We start from the raw sequence: 21,473 nt of genomic DNA, 5'->3' as shown, positions 1-21,473 counted from the left end.
TTTGTTTTGCTTTCTGTTTTAACGCTTTTATTTTGCTTGCTTTTTTGTTGGCTTGTGGCAGCACGTGTGGCTGTGCTTTTGGTTCTATTATGTTTGCTCAATTTGTAGCTTTCAGTGGGCAGAAATGGCGTCTCGACCTAGAAATACCTTATATGATTATTCACAAATGTATTTGAGAGTATATACAGCTTATCGCTATACAATAGTTTAAAAGCTTTAGCAAACTTAATATTTGCATAGAAAATTTTGATAAAATATTTTATTGCTTTATTTTATTAGAAACAGATTTTTGATTATATTTCTTGATTGCATCAAATAAAATATTGCCCAACACCCCCCATAAATGTTGTTGACTTCGCCCCAGTTGATTGGGGCTCGCATGTTTGGAGCTTTTTCGCTGTGGCGTGATTCGCAGCTTTTTGTGTTTGATCTGCCAGAAATGTTCGCTATCTCTTGAAAACCAGATCAAATGTTCTGTCTCAATTAATGTGATTATATTCACATTAATCTTGAAATAATATTAATGTCATTGCTGTGGGAGAGTCCACTGAATACTTTTTTTCATCAGAACTATAGAGATACTTGTGCATCATTTACGTGATAGGATGCAATATTCAGCTATAGAGTATTATTATTTTTGCAGTGAGTTATTATTTACAGTGAGTAGTGTTTTGAATCTTGACTTTAAAATAGAATACTTTACATTGGAACTTTTATTGATTAAGCGACAAAGACTTACGATAAGATAAGTTCACATTTCTGCTACTTGAGTAACTTGTTGCGGCTTCGCTGATAAGAAAGCAGACATAATTCGCGTGGCTGGAGGCTTTCCTAGTTACTATCGCTATATTTTTGTTCTTATCATACCCCAAGAAAAGGTTTCCTCCACTCTAAAAAAATTGTTTTTTATTTAGTTGACCTTGTTGTCAAATCAGCAAAGGAATAACAATTGAGAAATCAGAATTGTTTGTGGAAATCTGGATGAGTTATTTGTGCATTTTCTTGTATCTGAAACGAACGTTACTATCTTAGTTTGTCTTTTCGTTAAATGTTTACTTAATTACATGAGTGATGCTTTTAGTATTAATTTTAAATGGCTATTTGAGAAACTCTTTATACAAACTCATATAGAAGTGGCTCTATTTAAACCAGGCTAGCCAACAAACAATTAGCCATTCATTTTCCTGGCCATTTGGGATTTTCGCGACCAGTCAGCAAGGACTGTTGCCCATTTGGATTTCCCAGCGGCACTTAACGACGGTGGAAATCCCAACGAAACTTAAGAGTAGCGGCCAGATTTTGGCGCCAAAAAAGGCGGTATTACCCGGATTCAACAATTGTAAACAAACGCTTGCGCGGATGCGATTTGGCTCTTTCTTCTGGTTTTTCGCAGGAGCGTCCCAAGACTCCTTCGAGTTTGGGGCTTCGTCGTGTTGCCAGAGCTACCAAACCGAGTGGAGGGCCGAGTTTTTCCGCTCGAGCGCCTTGGGAAAACTCGACTTGTGTGAAAATGGGACTGGCAAATCAGAAACTCGCAGACGCTCGTGGCAAACGGTTGATTTTTTCTCGTGGCTCCGAAAGGGGAAAAAATAGTAGGCAATCAGAAATCCAGAGTTGAAGTTGGGGACTCTTTTGGCCAAAAATAATAAAGGGGGCACCGCCGTTAACGCACACGCAACCGAAGCCATAAAGGGGCTAAACATATAAATTTGTGTAGTAAAAGTGAAGAAAGCGAAAGAATCAAAGTGGAATAATAGCGAGTGTTTTTCGGTTTGCTAGTGTGTGTGTCAGTGTGTGATTCCTAGTGTGTCTGTTGCTGTTGCTGTTGCCAATGAAAATGCAAATTGTTGGTAACAAATATTGGTAAAATGCGGAGGCCGTAGGAATTTGTGCAATGCGAGTGCGAAGTGAAGGAGCCCGAAACTATGCAGCTAAAAACATCATGCCATCATACCCCGCATCGAATCAATAATAATACAATAACCCAAACGTATTACACGGATAATGGCAGCATAAACCAGTTAACATCCGACAGTGTTTCCGCATAACCATCTCCGCACCCAGCCCTTCGAGAAATCCCCATGATCAGCGGAGGATTGTGGAGCAGTAACTAGCGCGGGATACCAGGATGTCGCAGCCGCGCGGAGGGCGTGGCGGTGGGCGTGGCGGCGGAGTGGGCCGCAAAACCCCCTCCTCGCTGACCGGTGCGCCGGATGAGTCGGCCACGCCCAGCGAACGGGCTACGCCCGCCAGCAAAGCGGACTCCGATCCCAAGGACGACAGCTCGAGCAATGGCGACAAGAAGGACATGGATCTGTTTCCGGCCCCCAAGCCGCCGAGTGCCGGCGCCTCCATTCGGGATACGGCGAACAAGGTCCTCGGATTGGCCATGAAAAGCGAGTGGACGCCCATCGAGGCGGAGCTCAAGAAGCTGGAGAAGTATGTGGCCAATGTGGGCGAGGATGGCAATCACATACCGCTGGCCGGCGTTCACGACATGGTGAGTACTGTACAGTGAAGTGCCGCGACGCGACGCGGTTTTTCCGGCTCATTTGCTACGATTTGTAAAATCAATTGCGAACCAGAGCGGGAATAGGAAGCGAAATAAATACAGGAACAGGTCCTGCACTTGGCGAAAATGTTGAGAAATTAACTTATGTATCAAGGAAGCAGTAAATCCTTTCAAGAAACATTTGTGAACTGTATTGTCCTTATGAAATTCGCAATGACGGATATATTTGAAATATTATCTGTTAAGATCGGTTGTTAATTCCATTTCAGCCATTTAATTCTTTATATTGAAGTGCATTAGTAAAACTTAAGTCTTTATGTATCAGACTGAAAACTTTCAATAGTTTTGAATAATAAGGCTTGCTATTTGCCTATGTACATTCCATTTCGTGAATTATTTCCCTGAGTGTATGCGATGTAGAAACGTCGCCCTTATCAACGTCGGCGGCATTTTCCCATTTCTGGTTGTTTACCAGCCAAAATAACGACACAGGAACTGGAGGCCAGAAAACAGAGCGTACCATGTATTAGCCAGAAAACAGAGGCCAGTCAGAAAGCAAAAAGCCCGAAAAAAAAACAGAGAACAGCAGAATGTTATTTGATAGCGCGGCCCAAATGTTTTGGCTGCCAAGGCGATGGCTTTGGTGGCATTCGCATGGCTTGGAGCTCCAAGTTCCTGGAGCGTCCTGCCACAAGTTGCGCTGACTACCCCCCCTTCGTGTGCCCCGTCTGACCGATAAACTCATAAAACATCGAAGAATTGAAGCGCTTCGATTTCAATTTACCATAAACGCTATGAAACGGAGAAGTCGTTGACATAAAATTAACGTTGCACCGCTAATGAAATGCGGGGAGGTGTGCGGCCAAAGGGTTGAAACATCCTGGCCATGTTTTTTTTCTAGTTTTTTTTTCCCCCCTTTTTTTTGTGGGTGGTACGTATATCGCAAACAGTAGTGCAGGTTGTCTGCCAGACTAGACTTACGACGAGACGATATTTGCATAAATATAGCTTGGAGTTGAGCTATTTTTGCCTTGATTATTTCCGCTTCTCCAGGATTGGGGTCCTTATTCGGTTCTTGACTTGATGAGCTTGCACTTGATTTCGTTTTAATTACGAGCCAACGAGCTTATAATATCGAAAGCAGCTTGCTCGCCGAAGGATTCTATCGCAATCAAGATGCATTCAAATGGCCAAGTTGCTTCTCAATGAGGTCAGGACACTGCTTCTTAAATTACTTCTATTGGTACATTTATTTAAAGCACTTTGTACTTTAACATGTCTATTAATATTGTATTATTTCTATTTCGGAACTAAAGTAAGTCATTTCCATTGCAGAATACCGGCATGACGCCGCTGATGTACGCAACCAAGGACAATAAGACGGCCATAATGGATCGCATGATTGAGCTGGGCGCCGATGTGGGAGCCCGCAATAATGTGAGTCTTGAGCGGGAATAGGGCAGGAATAATTTAAAGCACCTTAGCCAACTCCCCACGGTGTTTTTGGCCAAATATAGAAGCGGCCCAGCTGTTTAAGCCAACTGCGGCAGCAAAAGCCGCTAAAAATGTGTCAAATCAATAAAAACCGCATAATTAAATCTCGAGCGGGGGCGTCGGTGGGCAAACCCATGCACCCACTACTATAACTATACTACGCACGATTCTCACACACCGCCCGCCCCCCTCAATACCTCAATTCGGCAATACCTCCCTTGCTCAATGGGTCAACTTAGCCGGACTTGGCCAATGGTCGACGCACGGCTAGTTCCCTTCATTGGACTTTAGTTGAGTCAAGTTTTCCAGCACGAATGGGAATTTCCTCAAGAAAGGAAAATACCAACACATTGCTTTTGTTTTGATTTTATAACTGCTGCTTACGTTGGCAACTAGCAGTTTATAGTGGGCTAACAAAAAATTATAAGCTCTTCATTATAAAACACTAAAGTTGAAATTTATAATTGGGCAGCAATCACTTTTACTGGCTAAAAATTTTAATTTATCTTATGTTTTTACGGGAAACAGAGCATGCTCTACTTCTTAACAAAGGAGTTTTTGCAAAAAGTAGAGATGTAAGGTCATCGCTGACGACTATCCTGATTTCCTTAGCAATTTGCCATCGTGATTATGGCCAATTCTTGTTTTGATGCCAGCAAGTGAAGTGAGCAAAGTTGGCATCGCCCATTAGGCCAAGTTGCTAACAATTGGTCGAATTCGCTGACCACCTGGCTTTGCATGCCGCAATTACTTAGCACATTTCATTTGAAGTCGCTTTCTTGGCTGCCCATTCACATGTCCTTACGTATACGCAACGTACTTTATTTCGGGGCTAGCGACGATAAAAATCCTTGACCTAATTACAAAATAATTGTTGCCAAACCAGCGCAGACATGGCGAATTGAATTACCAAAACAAACACAGAAAGTTCAATTTTCCTACACCCCTTGAAAGTTTTCCTTTACAAGTGGAAGACTGTTTGCTTGGGTTAAAGATTGTGTGGGGAAATGTTAAAGGTAAATTTGCACATGAAAGTAATAAAACATGAACTGGCTGCGAATTACAAGCCAAGCATGAAAATGAAACACTCGATAAGCATTTATTTGAGCAGAAGAAGGTATTTTGGTTTCAACAGCACATTCATTTAAATGATACTTGGCTTAAAATAAAATATATATATATTTTAAAACCCCATAAACATAAGTAATTTAGCTCACATTTAATTATAACAATTATTCATTTTAAAATGGTTCCATTTGGATGATTCTGCCCAGTTGTTGTTCAGCTAATTAAATTTTATGATATCATTTTCGTGAGTTTATACAAAGCGCACCTTTTTGAGAACATACCCATTACCTCATCTGTATAATTAATCTTTTGTTTTAAAAAGCAAATGTCACTTCGTGACCAAATCGGATAATTTCACGTACACCGCCCCAACGAATTAAAAAACAGAGAGAAATGTTTATTGCATTTACAATTTGCAAGTTATCTAACTGTCAGGTCCAGTCCAAAGTAATACCCATACAACACGACAAGGACCAGGACCTTTATGACCATTACAGAGGATACTCGTATGATGTAATGCCGTGGTAATTAACATTTTTAACTTTTCAACTCCAAGTTGGCTGACTGCCCCCTTTTTTTTGGCACTCGACTTGGAGGCGTGCTGGCGAACACCTCTTTGCAACTTAAAAGCCAATTAATCAAGCACATGACTCCGATGTACGCCCAGTTGGCCAAAAAATCCATTTGACCTTTCGAGTGTGGCCCAAACCGGAGACCTCGACGTCGGCCCCGACTTCCGCTACATTTTTATGGCCAGCGGCGTCATTAATATGCAATTTTAATTAAATTCAAGTGGAATTCTTCACGCAGTGACCTCTCCACATGTGCGGCGATGACAGCGTGAAATAAAATGAGGAATAAAAACGCCAGTTCATTTGTCAAGTGGCCTCAGTGCGTGAGTGAAGTAATCTGCCCCATCCACACAAAAGAAGAAATTAATTTACTTCATTAGAATCCAGTGCAAATGCAAGAAGGTGAGGGATTAAGCCAAATGAGCACTGTAATGAGGACTTGCAATTATTCCAAAGAAGGTGTGTGACATCGCCAGAAAATGACTTCATGGCTTCCACGAGGCACACTCCTCGAATATCCTCCGACTATCTCTGGGCCGTAAAAACACACTTACCAAACTGGGTCGACTTCGTACACCACCACCCCTTTTGCCTTTTCCACCGGGCAGGGCAAAAATGTGCTGGAAAATTTGCGCTTCCGTTTTGGTTTTGTTTCCGGTTTTTCCTTTCGCCCAGCCAAGCAAACACAAGCACAAACACACGAGACTCGAGACTCGAAAACTAACTCGAACCGGGCTCAAAAGTATGCAAAACAGCGCGTGAAATATTATCTGTCTACCTTGGACCCCAATACAAGCCCAATACAGCCCCAATTCACCAGCAATTCCCCTGCCTTCTAGTGGCTAAAAGTTTACTTTGCCTTTTCTTTCGGGCCAACGTCTTGGATGGGCTTTCTGGACATGTGTCAAAGCCGTCGACTCGAGCGCCAACTTGCGTTGTATGCAAATTAGCAGGAGCTGCGGCCAGAAATAGTCGCAAATAAACCGCAGGGAACTCGAATTTCACACGCCACGAAGCCCACACACACTTGCCAAGTGGGAAAGTCCCCGTGAGGATTTCAAAAGGGTTCGAAATACCCATTTGGATTCTAAGAATTCTGTAAACTCATAAGTAGCAGTCAGCTAAATGTTTTTGTAGTGCTTTTGTTTATTAGTCAGAAGCTATAAATATAGAAGTAGATCATTATATAAATATTATATTATAAGCTATAAATGCATATCCTTTTATGCTAAATTTTAAAGACCCTTTCTGCACTAACCAACCTGATGACAGGGCAAAAAGCTGCCGTACATATATGGGAAACCAGTTCACTTCCGGTGGGGCTAAGAACAGTGGGGAGGCTTTGTTATAAATTAGAGCCATGGCCCAGGTCCGAGCATACGGGGCGTATGCGTTATGGCTTATTATATAAGGCAATAAATATGGCCTCATGGCCCGATTCACATGTGACTCACTTAACTGTTAGCTGGCGCTAAACTAAGCACTCCATGTCAGACGTTATCTTAAAGCACTTTTCGTTACGTTTCGGTGATTTGCTCAGGGTCATATTTTCCAAGCCGCATTGTTTTATATTTCTTCTTTTTTTTTTTTGGGGTTCAACCGACTGCCATTGATGCAGTTTTTGCATGTGAGTTTGCGGCTGGGCTGTGGCCATTAAGAAAACCGTGAGTGTAAGTGAAAGTCCGCATGCAAGATTGTGGCTTAAGTAATCATCAACCACTCCCTGTTGCCCCTGTGACTTATCCACATGCAAAACCGTCTGACTTTGACCCATTGAACTGACCCAGCTCGTTTGGTGTGGGCGTCAGTTTCCTGCCAATGAATTGCAATTGATTTCCCTCCACCTTTTCTTTTCCTTATTCTTTTCTTCTCTCTTTCAGGATAATTATAATGTGCTACACATTGCCGCAATGTATTCGCGTGAGGATGTCGTCAAATTGTTGCTAACAAAACGCGGCGTGGATCCCTTCTCCACCGGTGGCGTGAGTATTCCAATAGCTCTATATACTATATGCCCCTACCCAAGAAAGTATGTCCCCAATAGTTGAGGTAGCGACACGTCAGGCGACACACTCAATACTCGAGTTCCTACTTTCGAGTCATTGAAATCGCTGCATACCTTGGGGCTGCTGTCAGCCCGATTCGCAGGCAATTTGCGGCTATTAGACGCATACTTCAGTTGGCTTCTAAACAAAAAAAAACGGATCCAAAGGTCAGAGCCATGCGAAGATGCAACTTAGGAGCTCGCATGTTGCATGTTACTTTGGCGGGACCAGCAATTAACTGGCGACAAGGTTAAGATGGTAATGTCTAGGCGCCGCTTAAGAGCACTTTAAAAGCCAGCTCTTAGGCCTGAAAACCAAGTTAAAGTAAACCTCTATCCAATGAATTATACAGAATTTATTAAACTCTTATATGTTGCATGGTTCCAAAATCTGTCTTTAGTTAAACTACTGCAACTTCAGGCTGCCTAAAGTGTGAGCCAAATTAGTGAAACCATCTGTCTATTGTCCAAAATCAAAAAGCGTTAACAATCATCTCTAAAATTACCATGTTTTTAACTCTCATCAGAAACCGTTTAAGCAGAAAATATGATGATCACAACGTCGAGCATTTTGGCAATTATTTCTCCAAGTTTATTTCCCGTGTCGGCATTAATTTGCTTTTACTTATTTCTTCTCGGCCGCATTGAGTGCTCGAGACTTTCTGATTTGGGGGGCGTGAGTCTTGCCGAAATTACTGATGGTTATCAGAAGAGAGCTCCAAGCTCTATGTGGGAGCGAGAGGGGTGGCGCTGCAGAAGCGAGACAGACAGATGCAAACTTTTGTTTTAGCAACAGCCAAGTTTGAAGTGTTCCGTTGGCGTGTGTGCGTGGCAAAAGGACTCCACATCCACATCCACAACCGACACCTGCCCCATGTTGCCTACACCTGCTGCTCGACCACCCGTCCCCCACCATCCAATTTCTACTCCTCTCTCGCTCACTCCCGCTGCGGCAGTCGGTGGGAGTTCTTTATTATGCTTTTTTTTCGGGCTGTCAATCTGTGATATGAGCGGGAGAGGCCAAAAAAGAAAAATGACACGAAATGTGCTTATAAACGCAAAAACGAGCCACTTGCCTATTCAGTCGCAAATGGGATTTTGAAGCGAATGGGAACCAGTTTGCTAGTTTTTTAGGTGCGAGCATTAACCACATAGCACATATGTACATAGTTGCATATTAATTCTGGCTAGTGAAAAGTGTGACCTTAACAATAAGTGCGTTTGCAGTGTGTGCCCCATTTAATCGAAGTGTTAATTGAATTTTCCCATTTCAGTCGCGTTCCCAGACGGCGGTGCATCTGGTGTCCAGTCGACAAACTGGAACTGCAACTAATATCCTGCGCGCTCTGCTCGCAGCTGCTGGCAAGGATATCCGCTTGAAGGCGGACGGCGTAAGTGTTACCAAGTGTGCTTGTGAGTGTGCCAGTGTGGCTGTGTGTGTGACGGAGAGCCACAAGTGTTGGCCGCCCAATGGATGTCGCTTTATCTCCACTAGTTATGATAGCTTAGCCCCCAAATGTAAGCCGATGTGAACTCAAGTACTCTCGACAGCGGTGCCAGGCGGTGCCGACGTAAACAAAGACTTAATAAAAATCACCAAAAAATATATATATGTATTACAATAATGGCAACAACAACATCGAGAGGAGTTAGTAACATAAAGCAAACAAAATTTCTGGAAAAATCGATATGCAAAACGGCTCGCGGTAAATGCATTTCGACTGGCTGTAAATCAGAAAAGGCCCAAAAAAGTTAATGCGACTATTACACAGCGAGAAATTTCATAGGTCAAGTTCCAGTCAATTTGTGCTAGCTTGCTTCTCTTAACCATAACGGAAAGCATTGCCGCATTATTTAAATTTATTACAAATTATTAGAGAGCTTATGTATAAAATTAAAAATACATAAATGAAAGCTATCTTTTTTTTACACTGTACCAATAAGTAGCTCTCACCACAGTGGCTAGGCTCCCGTGAGCTTTGAATTACCATCAAAGCAGTCGTCTCCGTCTGATGAGCTTGGTGGGACTAACCGAGCTCCAGATCCCCTTTTCGAGCCCCCTAGGAAATCTCAACAGAAATGCGGAACTATTTGTCGCATCACGTGTCCGGACGAAGAAAATGCACAGGCGATATTTCCATTACGCACGCGAAGGGAGCGCATAAATTTCAGGCGAATTGCTATCAAACGATTGGGTGGCATTTGGGGTGTATGGGGGCTGATAGAGGGAATCCCGGTAGCACCGATTGATTGTCTAGACAAAATGGTAACCCACCTCGATTTGTGCTTGCGGCAAATGGCAAACAGCAACTTGATTTAAATCAATTAGAGAGAGGTGGAATGGCACTGTCAGGCGAAATTAGTCGGATGAAGTATTTAGCTTTCGATGCCATACAGTTCGATTCGATTCGTTTCGATTCGCTTTACTTTTTCTACACGCATTTCCGGGGGTGCATATACATACAGACATATATCTGTGGCTAGTGCTGTAGGTTTAACCCGCGAGGGCGCTCAACTCGTTGCCAACAACAAACAAATAACAAACCGAGGAAAACTCTACCGAAAAAAAGGGGGTCAAGTCGCTGTACAACTTGATTTACTCGCCTTTCCTGGCAGATAGGGATAATGGCTCCCCGTCACGCCCCCTCTTACAGCCCTTCCCAAAAAGGTAGTTGGTTGCAAGTTGGAGCGGCAAAGTTGCGAACTTGGCTAAAAATAGCGAAACATGTTGCCGTTAACACTTGAGGCTCGAATTGGCTAATTGGATATTTATGATTATATGTTCGCTAGTGTGAATGGATGTGTGTTGGCTGTCCTTATCTTAATTATACTTTATACCATATATAACCTATCTTCCACCTAGCGTGGCAAAATACCATTGCTCCTGGCCGTGGAGTCGGGCAATCAGTCCATGTGCAGGGAGCTCCTGGCTGCCCAAACAGCGGAGCAACTCAAGGTAAGTAATCCGTGCACACGGAGCTAAGTCTCACGCTTATTTATAACTTTAAAATATAAATAAAAAAGTGGGATATATCTTAATGAATGGCTAGTAAGTGAACAAAATGCCTTGGTTGTCAGAAAATGTCAAAATTATGACCCATAGTTCAATGTTTAAAATGTAAATTCCGTTTACCATCTTAACTGATTTTTCGCACTTAACTGATTTTGCAGCGAGTTAGGGCCTAGAAATTGTGGATTTTATAATCACCACGATAGTGTCAATCAAAATGTCCATCCGAGCTGTCGGAAAATGTCCACAAGGTTCTTTAAGCCTTGAACTGTCCAATAACGAAGCGTGTAAATAAATCAAAAATGCAAATTTACCTTGCTCACCTGTGCGTACAGGTGCACAACAAGTGCAACAGTGCGCGACATTGGCAAAGTTTGCGCGATTTTCAATCAGAAGTTGAAGTGCAACACACCAAGAGCAGTGCGTGTTGATTAAATTAACCAAAGGGCGGCTTCGTTTCGCTTTAGGCCAAGGGTTCAAGCCCAAGTTAAAGTTAAAGTTGCGCCTGACTTTGGCCGCTGGCTGAGCACGCAATCAGCCGGCAAAGCAGCCGTAAACTGGGTCAAAACTGAGGCGAAAACGCAGCTAAGATGGGAAGGGAGTCTGATTTGCATAGCCCAAAATAAAATGTCGAAAGTGAAATGCAGCGTGAAACACTAAGGAAAAACTTAAGTAAATTATTTAAATTTGAAGCATTTGCAAAGATACAAAATTTAGTGAAGGACTATTATCAAAAGGATTTCTAATTTATTTCTTACTGTTAATTCCTTTCATGCATAACATGAATCAATAACTTTTGAATCTTATTTTTGTGAAGTGCATCTTCTCATGTTAAAGTTTTGGTTTATTTGCTCACAGGCAACGACGGCTAATGGAGACACGGCCTTGCATTTGGCCGCCAGACGGCGGGACGTGGACATGGTCCGCATCCTGGTCGATTACGGAACGAATGTGGACACGCAGAATGGGGAGGGCCAGACGCCACTCCACATCGCGGCGGCCGAAGGCGATGAGGCACTACTCAAGTACTTCTATGGCGTGCGCGCCTCAGCGTCCATTGCGGACAATCAAGGTGAGTCTGTGGGAATTTGGAGCAAGGAAAAGCATGCTACAAATCGTGCTTGACCTTGATATTACTAAATAAGAATCATGAGAATTTTAGTTCTCAATGGAAATTGGTAGTTATACAGGGGAATTTTAGATTTGTGGCGCCCCCGGGTGAACCGAGCTAGAAAATGACATTTTCTAATCTCCTGCAGATCGCACTCCGATGCACTTGGCCGCCGAGAATGGGCACGCGCACGTCATCGAGATACTGGCCGACAAGTTCAAGGCGAGCATCTTCGAGCGCACCAAGGATGGCAGCACGCTGATGCACATTGCGTCACTCAACGGTCATGCTGAGTGCGCCACGATGCTCTTCAAGAAGGGCGTCTACCTCCACATGCCCAACAAGGATGGAGCCCGGAGTATTCACACCGCCGCCGCCTATGGTCACACGGGGATCATCAACACGCTGCTGCAGAAGGGCGAAAAAGTGGATGTGACCACCAATGTAAGTGGGATAATCTACTTAGGTGGAATCGTATTAACTGCTTTCTCTTGAAGGATAACTACACCGCTCTGCACATAGCCGTGGAGTCGGCCAAGCCCGCCGTTGTGGAAACCCTTTTGGGATTCGGAGCAGATGTCCATGTGCGTGGAGGAAAGCTACGTGAGACTCCCCTGCACATTGCGGCGCGAGTGAAGGATGGCGATAGGTGTGCCCTCATGCTGCTAAAGTCGGGAGCCAGTCCAAATTTGACCACGGACGACTGTCTGACCCCCGTTCACGTGGCGGCCCGTCATGGCAATTTGGCCACGTTGATGCAACTGCTCGAGGACGAAGGCGATCCGCTGTACAAATCTAATGTGAGTAGATAACTATAACCAAGTGATAACACGATTTAGTTTATACTTCAATTTTATAGACTGGAGAGACACCCCTGCACATGGCCTGTCGAGCCTGCCATCCGGATATCGTGCGCCATCTAATCGAGACGGTGAAGGAGAAACACGGTCCGGATAAGGCCACCACCTATATAAACTCGGTCAACGAGGACGGCGCCACGGCGTTGCATTACACCTGCCAAATCACCAAGGAGGAGGTTAAGATTCCCGAATCCGACAAGCAGATCGTTCGCATGCTCCTCGAGAATGGTGCGGATGTCACGTTGCAAACGAAAACTGCCTTGGAGACCGCCTTCCACTATTGCGCCGTGGCTGGCAACAATGATGTGCTGATGGAGATGATCTCACACATGAATCCCACAGACATCCAGAAGGCCATGAACCGGCAATCGTCGGTGGGCTGGACTCCGCTGTTGATTGCCTGCCATCGAGGGCACATGGAGCTGGTCAATAATCTCCTGGCGAATCACGCTCGAGTGGATGTCTTCGATACGGAGGGAAGGTCTGCCTTGCATTTGGCTGCTGAGCGAGGTTACCTGCATGTGTGTGATGCCCTGCTGACCAACAAGGCTTTCATTAACTCCAAGTCGCGCGTGGGACGCACCGCACTCCATCTGGCAGCCATGAATGGGTTTACGCACCTGGTGAAATTCCTGATCAAGGATCACAATGCGGTTATCGATATTCTAACGTTGCGAAAGCAAACGCCGCTCCATTTGGCGGCAGCCAGCGGGCAGATGGAAGTCTGTCAGCTGCTCCTCGAGCTGGGCGCCAATATCGATGCGACGGACGATCTGGGCCAGAAGCCCATCCATGTCGCCGCCCAGAACAACTACTCTGAAGTGGCCAAACTCTTCCTGCAGCAGCATCCGTCCCTAGTGAATGCCACCAGCAAGGATGGCAACACCTGTGCCCACATTGCCGCCATGCAGGGATCCGTCAAGGTGATCGAGGAGCTGATGAAGTTCGATCGATCGGGTGTGATTTCGGCGCGGAACAAACTCACGGATGCCACGCCCCTTCAGCTGGCCGCCGAGGGCGGACATGCGGATGTGGTGAAGGCTCTGGTGCGAGCTGGTGCCTCCTGCACGGAGGAGAACAAGGCGGGATTCACCGCCGTCCATTTGGCGGCACAGAATGGCCATGGACAGGTCTTGGATGTGCTGAAGAGCACCAACTCCCTGAGGATCAATAGCAAAAAGTTGGGTCTGACGCCGCTACACGTGGCTGCCTACTACGGACAGGCGGATACCGTGCGGGAATTGCTGACCAGTGTTCCCGCCACCGTCAAGTCGGAAACTCCAACGGGACAAAGTTTGTTTGGGGATCTGGGCACGGAGTCGGGTATGACGCCACTGCACTTGGCGGCCTTCTCCGGCAACGAGAACGTGGTGCGATTGCTTCTCAACTCTGCGGGTGTCCAAGTGGATGCGGCGACCATCGAGAACGTAAGATTTACTGGATCTGTTTTGTGGTCGGTGCGCATTAACACAACAATTGATATTACAGGGCTATAATCCACTCCATTTGGCTTGCTTCGGTGGTCACATGTCAGTGGTCGGTTTGCTCCTAAGTCGGTCGGCGGAACTCCTCCAATCGCAGGATCGTAACGGCAGGACGGGCCTGCATATCGCCGCCATGCATGGCCACATCCAGATGGTGGAGATTCTGCTCGGCCAGGGCGCGGAGATCAACGCAACCGATCGGAACGGTTGGACGCCACTGCATTGTGCTGCCAAAGCTGGCCACTTGGAGGTGGTGAAGTTGCTGTGCGAGGCGGGTGCCTCCCCAAAATCGGAGACCAACTACGGTTGCGCCGCCATTTGGTTCGCCGCCTCCGAGGGACACAACGAGGTACTGCGGTATCTGATGAACAAGGAGCACGACACCTACGGCCTGATGGAGGACAAGCGATTCGTGTACAACCTGATGGTGGTATCCAAGAATCACAACAACAAGCCCATCCAGGAGTTTGTCCTGGTATCACCGGCGCCCGTGGATACGGCTGCCAAGCTGTCCAACATCTACATAGTACTCTCCACGAAGGTGATATATCTAAAGAATCTCTTTACACCTATTTCTCAATGCAAATGCTAAAATACTTTAAATTTTTTCTTCTCTTCAGGAAAAAGAGCGCGCCAAGGATCTGGTAGCAGCTGGCAAACAGTGCGAGGCCATGGCCACGGAGCTCTTGGCCCTGGCAGCTGGCTCAGATTCCGCCGGAAAGATCCTTCAAGCCACCGATAAGCGGAACGTGGAGTTTCTCGACGTCCTCATCGAAAACGAGCAGAAGGAAGTGATTGCCCACACGGTGGTGCAGCGATACTTGCAAGTGTGTGATATTAAAAACTAACCCAGATCCCATTTTGTATGAGTTTGATATGATATCTAATATGGATCTCTATTCCCATTTCTAGGAACTCTGGCACGGCTCACTGACGTGGGCCTCCTGGAAGATCCTGCTGCTGCTCGTGGCCTTCATAGTCTGCCCACCGGTGTGGATTGGATTTACCTTCCCGATGGGTCACAAGTTCAACAAGGTGCCCATCATCAAGTTCATGTCGTACCTAACCTCTCACATTTACCTCATGATCCACCTGAGCATCGTGGGCATAACGCCCATTTACCCGGTGCTCCGATTGAGTTTGGTGCCCTACTGGTACGAGGTGGGTCTTCTGATCTGGCTGAGTGGACTGCTGCTCTTCGAGCTGACCAATCCGTCGGATAAGTCGGGACTGGGATCGATAAAGGTGCTGGTGCTGCTGCTCGGCATGGCCGGAGTGGGTGTCCATGTGTCGGCATTTCTATTCGTCTCCAAGGAGTACTGGCCAACTTTGGTATATTGCCGAAATCAGTGCTTCGCGTTGGCCTTCCTGCTGGCCTGCGTGCAGATTCTGGACTTCTTGTCCTTCCACCACCTCTTCGGACCCTGGGCCATCATCATTGGGGATCTGCTAAAGGATCTCGCGCGGTTTTTGGCCGTCCTGGCCATCTTTGTGTTTGGCTTTTCCATGCACATTGTGGCTCTGAATCAGAGCTTTGCCAACTTTTCGCCCGAGGATCTGCGCAGCTTCGAGAAGAAGAACCGAAATAGAGGCTACTTCAGTGACGGTAAGTCGAAACGTTTGCTTTGCTTACTCCAGTCTACCTTTTGAATTTTTTGTTTCCGACTTTTCGTTTTCATTTGGAATGTTTTTGCAAACTTCCTCTTTTGAACGTTCAATGTGTCTTGATAAGTATCTGTGTCTGCCTTGAATGAAAAGCCATCTAATCAATGTGTGCTCGATGTTTCACATAAGTAAAATAAAGCAAAAAAAGAACCAACTACAACCACATAATACAACAATTGCATGCTCAACAAGTACAAACAACCCGAACCTCCAACCTTGATGTCGTAATCCCCGTCCACCCTCCCGCCCCCTAAAAGACCACCACTAATAATGTTCTACCTCTGATCTTAACCCCCCTCTCCCCACTGAACTGAATATCTTAATTGAATTATCCGAATGGAACAGATGACATGCCCACCCCTCGTCCTCCGCCGGTGGAGAATTATGTCGATAGTCGCTTCAGCGAATTCCGACGCAAGCACAAGGACGACCGTAAGTCTCCTGCCACCCACAACTACCACCCCCTACTTACCCCCGCATTTGCATGGCCCCCTCTTTCCGGGGGCTGCCCCGCCCCCCTTACCCACCAATGCCGGAATCCAAGCCGTTGCGTTGCAGATGTTGCCTTCGATGTTGTGCGTAAAGTGTTAATGTCGTTTGTTTTCCAGTTCCCTGGAGGAACATCCACAAGTCCGCACTCGCTGCTCGAAATCCCCTCCCCTTGCTCGTTTCAGTTACTTTCGTTTTGAGGCATGTTCGCGGGAAAAGCCCTTTTCCGCATCCTCGATGTTGTGGATCTGTGTTTATATAGGTATCCATGCGCCAAGCTTTATTATTTAGTTTGTGTCAATTTTGATTTAATAACATTTTTGTTTAAACAAAGATGAAAAATAGAATTCCAATCTGAAAATTTAATCCAATGGTTTTATGATCTTAGTTTCAAAACTTCCTAGACATATTTCTATTATCATTTTCTTAACTTTATTGGTTATTAGTTTTTCAAATTATTTTTATCGATGTGTAACCAAAGCGATACCCATTAGAACTCTGTACAAACTCAAAATTCCAGTACTGCATGTTGATGTTTTAACCCAGTCAATCCAAACCAAAATCAAACAATCAATCAGCAATATCGATATAACCAATGCCCGCCTGCCTGGGGCTTTCAGCTTGCGCCGCTTGCCCACCACCAAATTCTGCACAATCGAAACAATCGAGACCGATCGAATCGAATCGATAACGAAAACCGATAACGCTACTGATACCGATACCGATTACCGATTCCTGTTTTCGTGAGTCATTCGAACCGCTGAGCTGCGAACTGCGAGATGCTGCTTTTGACGTGTTTAACCACTCACCCGCACTCTCCAAAAATCCAATTAAACCCCACCATAAATATACTCGTTTATGTCAACTTCCAAATAACCAACAAAAGCCAAAAGCCATGTTTTAAACTCGCACACACGCCTGTGCCAAGCCGACAATATATATACATATATATATATATCCGTATATACATGTACGCTAGCTGCAGCAATTCGCAAATCGCGCTAAACGAATGCTATAGTTCAGATATTGTGATTGTGAGTAACGTTCCGTTCGGACCCATGTTAGGACCCATGACGCCCTTTCTGGCTTTCGAGCGACTCTTCTTCGCGGTCTTCGGACAGACGACCACCCTGGACATCAATCCCATGCGACACTTGCGTCCCGAGTGGACCGAGGTGCTCTTCAAATTTGTGTTTGGCATCTACTTGTTGGTGTCTGTGGTTGTACTCATTAACCTGCTAATTGCCATGATGTCGGATACTTATCAGCGCATTCAGGTTTGTATTGCCAAGGCCACTAATCAGTATTTTCTCTCTGCTTTCCCTCTTTCCCTCCCCGTTTTTTCTTTCTTTCATATTTTTATTTTTCGGAATGCTATTTGTTTGTGCTTTGATTGTAACAACCCCAAAACTGACCGCTCCAAATCGAACCACAATTGGGTATAAACCAAAACTCGGGGTTGGTCGATCGGACAAATCAACGTAACAAAAAAACACAAAAAAAAACGAAAATCATCATACTGTAATCGAATCAACCAACCCAAACTGGGCGTCCGTTATCTTTTTATTTTTCAAAATAATTTCCACGCCGGCCAATATATGCGTGCTGTCCGGGGGTGTCTATTTGTATCTGTATCTGAACATATGTATCTGTATCTGGAAATGTATCTATGGGGCTCCGACACAGTGCGCATGCATCCGATTAACTCGTTCGAGTTGTTGTTCTTCGCCGTGTTCGGACAAACGACGACCGAGCAAACGCAAGTTGACAAAATCAAAAATGTAGCCACGCCCACTCAACCGTATTGGGTTGAGTACCTGTTCAAAATTGTCTTTGGCATTTACATGTTGGTGTCGGTGGTTGTGCTCATTAACCTGCTGATTGCTATGATGTCAGACACCTATCAACGCATCCAGGTAGTATTGCTAAAGGCGCTTTTACCTAACTCCAGTCTATTTATTAACCCTTACTTTAACCTTAAGTTAAGTATACGATTCTTGCATTCTATATCGCATTGTGTAATAATCCGTTTCTCTTTCAGCATAAAATCCATATATATGAATCTGATTTATTTTTTAGCATAATATTTCGTAGGCATATACAAGTGGTAGCTAAGAAGTGAAAAACTTAATGAGCTGTTGTACTAAGGAAATAGTTAATACTAACCGTTAACCGTAAACATCTCTAGAGAACTTGGCATGCTCTGTAAATCCATCAACTGCCCAGACTTGCATCTTCCAGGTTTTTTCAGGAAAATAATGTTAGCAATCTGAGGGATACAATTTTGTGAAAGTGTATCTTAAAGATGGAAGCCTGCCGCCTTCTAGTGTAGTTCAGTGCAGACTAGCTTTAGTGGATTAGCGCCTTCAAGTGTGCCCTGCTTTTGTGACCAGTGTTGAGCAAGGCCGAACCAGAAAGTGTTGGTTAACGCATGCTTACAAAACTTCATTTATAGAACTCGTTGCTGCATGTCTATGTGCCTGTGTTTGTCATTGTCTAGGACTTAAGTCTGAAGAGATACACCAATATGGTGGCTAGGTTTTGTATGGTAATTTGTAGAGATCTCAAACGATTGCCATCCAAAACAGGCCTCTGAATTTGTGTATTTCTATTATTAACAACCTAATTTTTGCAGCTCTTAAGTTACGTATTAACAAAGTAAAAATCCTGTTAAAATCCGAGGCTTCAGTTCACGAAACTCATCCCGTTTATTCCTTTGTTCTTGTTCTCCCCAATATCATGTCTCATCCATTCAACATCGCGCACTCCGCTAACCAATAATAATAAACTGAACATAAAACCTATGAAATACTAGGCCCAATCCGACATCGAGTGGAAATTTGGCTTGTCCAAGCTTATACGCAATATGCATCGCACCACAACAGCGCCATCGCCGCTTAATTTAGTTACCACCTGGTTTATGTGGATCGTCGAGAAGGTCAAGGTAAAATCTCAGGTGACGAAGGTCGCCTTCCAGCCGCTGTCGCTGTGTATCTCTCTCTCTCTCTCTATCCGTATACTGTATCTTATACCTGTTTCCATATCTGTTGACTATATGACTATATATGTGCAACTACCAGAACCGATCCTGAACGGGTGTAGTTTGCTGACCTTTTCCCCAACCCATTTAAAGCAATTTGGCAACAACCGCAATGAGTTTCAACACCGTGAATGCTTTAAGTGTGTTGCCCACATATGAAAATCACCTTTGCACCTCGCACTTTCTCTGTATCTTCAAACTAGGTGATCGAAATATAAGTATGTACATATTTCGAGCCCCTACAGTACTGCACTTAATGTCCAGCACACGACACCTGATTGCTTTCGATGTGATTAACAATTGCTGACTGCGTTTATGTTGTGTCTCTTGTCTTGTATGTGATCTATGTCCCGTGTCTAATGCGCCTTGATCTAACCCACAAACCTGCAACCTGCAACCTGCAATCCTGCAAACCCCAATTCAAAAAACACGCGCCACAGGCACGCATGAAGAAAAAGAAGCGTCCAAGTCTGGTTCAGATGATGGGAATACGTCAGGCCAGTCCGCGAACCAAAGCCGGCGCCAAGTGGCTGTCGAAGATCAAGAAAGGTGAGACATGTATGTATCGCTGCAGGGCTACACCGACCAGGACACGTCCACGTCCTGGGAACGCAACCCATCCATCCGAGGGGTTTTGTAGCTAACAGCGTAACAGCCCAAGTGTAACTCTTTCTACTATCAGCTCTTCTGACTGTCTTGCTATCCTTCCTCAACTCTTTTCTCTGAAACTATTGGCTCGCTCTAGCTCGAAATTCTTTCCTCAACTTTTCTCCTCTTTCCAATGCACGAAGGTAAAAACGCCATAGATCTTTAAAAAAAATACAGTCAGGAACTACTTATAATATAGTTTTTATTAAGGAAATCACAAAGTATTATATTATATTGGTATTTGGCGTTGGTACCTCAGTGCAACTTGCTGTATAATGGAACCCAAAAGCTAATGATATTACCCCGAATTCCCAGACTCGGTGGCCCTGTCGCAGGTCCATCTATCGCCCCTGGGATCACAGGCCAGCTTCTCGCAGGCCAATCAGAATCGCATCGAGAACGTGGCCGACTGGGAGGCGATTGCCAAAAAGTACCGGGCACTGGTGGGCGACGAGGAGGGCGGATCCCTCAAGGACTCGGATGCGGAAAGTGGATCGCAGGAGGGCAGCGGAGCACCCCAGCCACCGGCACAGGTGGGCAGACGAGCCATCAAGGCCACGCTGGCAAACACTACAGAATAGACACACAGAAACGACACAGAAATACCCGAAAACCCAGAAAAACAGCTTCGGATGGTTAATTAACTACGTTTTGATTGCAGGTCTAAGCTTCACCTATCTCTTCAAACTATCCTTCCTGACTATCCCTATCTCTTCTCGACTATCCAAGCGTCTGTCCTTCTGTAACTCTAAGATCTAATCCTAAGAACCCCTATGCCTAAGCTGCACCTTGGGTATGGTTTTTCCACAGACTCTGGTTTACTTAAAATTACTTTCTTTTTGGTACAACTGGAGGTATGGGAAAACCAAACCGAATTCCTTAAGTTAAGCCTTCACTTCCTAAACTAATTTTAGCTAGAATATTGAAATTGTTTTGTGTAACCTTTGATGCGCCAGCTGGTTGTTTATTTTGATATGATTTTCTGTCGGAGATTTCTACGATAAGCGAAACAACAAAAAGAGTTTTCCATGTTCGAGTATTTTGAAGTAAGTAAGTTAATTCGTCCTTTTTGGACCCACTTTGCCTTACAATTTTTAAAACCAACTCCTAGCATTTTGTATTAAGCTAATGATTGCGACATTGATCGATCGACCATATCGTTAATAATGATTGTCTTAGATGTTAAGTAAATCTATCTGTAGCTTCTTGCGAAGCTGATGGCAACTGGTTTTATATAAATATCGCATAATCTCATTGTTTTCCGGTAATTGTCAAGTAGCTACATCCACTCTACTTACTAAGCTTTGATTCATTTTTATAACAAATGAGCGCCTAAAAATTGTTAATTGTACTTGAATGTAAATAAATAAGCCATATTTTAAAATATTGTATTATTGCTTCAGCGCTTACGCATTGCATAAGCGCATCGGCGGCATTGGCCTACAGCGCCATCTGTCGGGTGAATAAGTATATGAA

At 44.7% G+C, this 21,473-nt stretch overlaps 1 protein-coding gene and 1 long non-coding RNA gene across 8 annotated transcripts; one reads left to right on the top strand and one right to left on the bottom strand.

The window, feature by feature from the left end:
* Positions 1–1,550: 1,550 nt before the first annotated feature.
* Positions 1,551–21,344, top strand: LOC6528156 (serine/threonine-protein phosphatase 6 regulatory ankyrin repeat subunit A). 7 transcript variants are annotated; one of them, XM_039370718.2, is made up of 18 exons: positions 1,587–2,500; positions 3,848–3,949; positions 7,527–7,628; positions 8,965–9,081; positions 10,554–10,646; positions 11,559–11,772; positions 11,960–12,255; positions 12,309–12,611; positions 12,671–14,098; positions 14,160–14,696; positions 14,776–14,982; positions 15,068–15,761; positions 16,166–16,252; positions 17,375–17,586; positions 19,125–19,253; positions 19,790–19,898; positions 20,313–20,530; positions 20,659–21,332. In XM_039370718.2, the coding sequence occupies exons 1-18, from the start codon at positions 2,129–2,131 to the stop codon at positions 20,662–20,664; spliced, it is 5,226 nt and encodes a 1,741-aa protein (XP_039226652.1). In that variant the 5' UTR covers positions 1,587–2,128; the 3' UTR covers positions 20,665–21,332. The 7 variants fall into 7 exon arrangements, with proteins under 7 accessions (XP_039226655.1, XP_039226650.1, XP_039226654.1 ...); XM_039370720.1 differs by lacking the exon at positions 19,790–19,898 and having other exon boundaries at positions 1,566–2,500; positions 20,659–21,343; XM_039370722.2 differs by lacking the exon at positions 17,375–17,586 and adding an exon at positions 17,996–18,225 and having other exon boundaries at positions 1,586–2,500; positions 20,313–20,686.
* Positions 15,458–17,381, bottom strand: LOC120320597. Its single transcript, XR_005560131.1, has 2 exons — positions 16,348–17,381; positions 15,458–15,896 (listed from the first exon to the last, which is right to left on the bottom strand). It is a non-coding gene; the product is annotated as an uncharacterized LOC120320597 (long non-coding RNA).
* Positions 21,345–21,473: the final 129 nt, after the last annotated feature.

The sequence above is a fragment of the Drosophila yakuba genome, chromosome 2L (assembly GCF_016746365.2).
Source record: "Drosophila yakuba strain Tai18E2 chromosome 2L, Prin_Dyak_Tai18E2_2.1, whole genome shotgun sequence".
In the NCBI taxonomy this organism is placed as follows: Eukaryota; Metazoa; Arthropoda; class Insecta; order Diptera; family Drosophilidae; genus Drosophila; species Drosophila yakuba.
This window is presented reverse-complemented; position numbering and strand designations above follow the sequence as displayed.

What these genes read in the sequence shown, in the direction of transcription:
- LOC6528156 (XM_039370716.2), top strand. Translation starts at nt 2,129, where the DNA reads ATGTCGCAGCCGCGCGGAGGGCGTGGCGGTGGGCGTGGCGGCGGAGTG. An exon ending in TGGTGCAGCGATACTTGCAA is followed by an intron (nt 14,983 to 15,067) that starts GTGTGTGATATT and finishes TCCCATTTCTAG; the next exon opens with GAACTCTGGCACGGCTCACT. An exon ending in ACGCAAGCACAAGGACGACC is followed by an intron (nt 16,253 to 17,374) that starts GTAAGTCTCCTG and finishes GACCCATGTTAG; the next exon opens with GACCCATGACGCCCTTTCTG.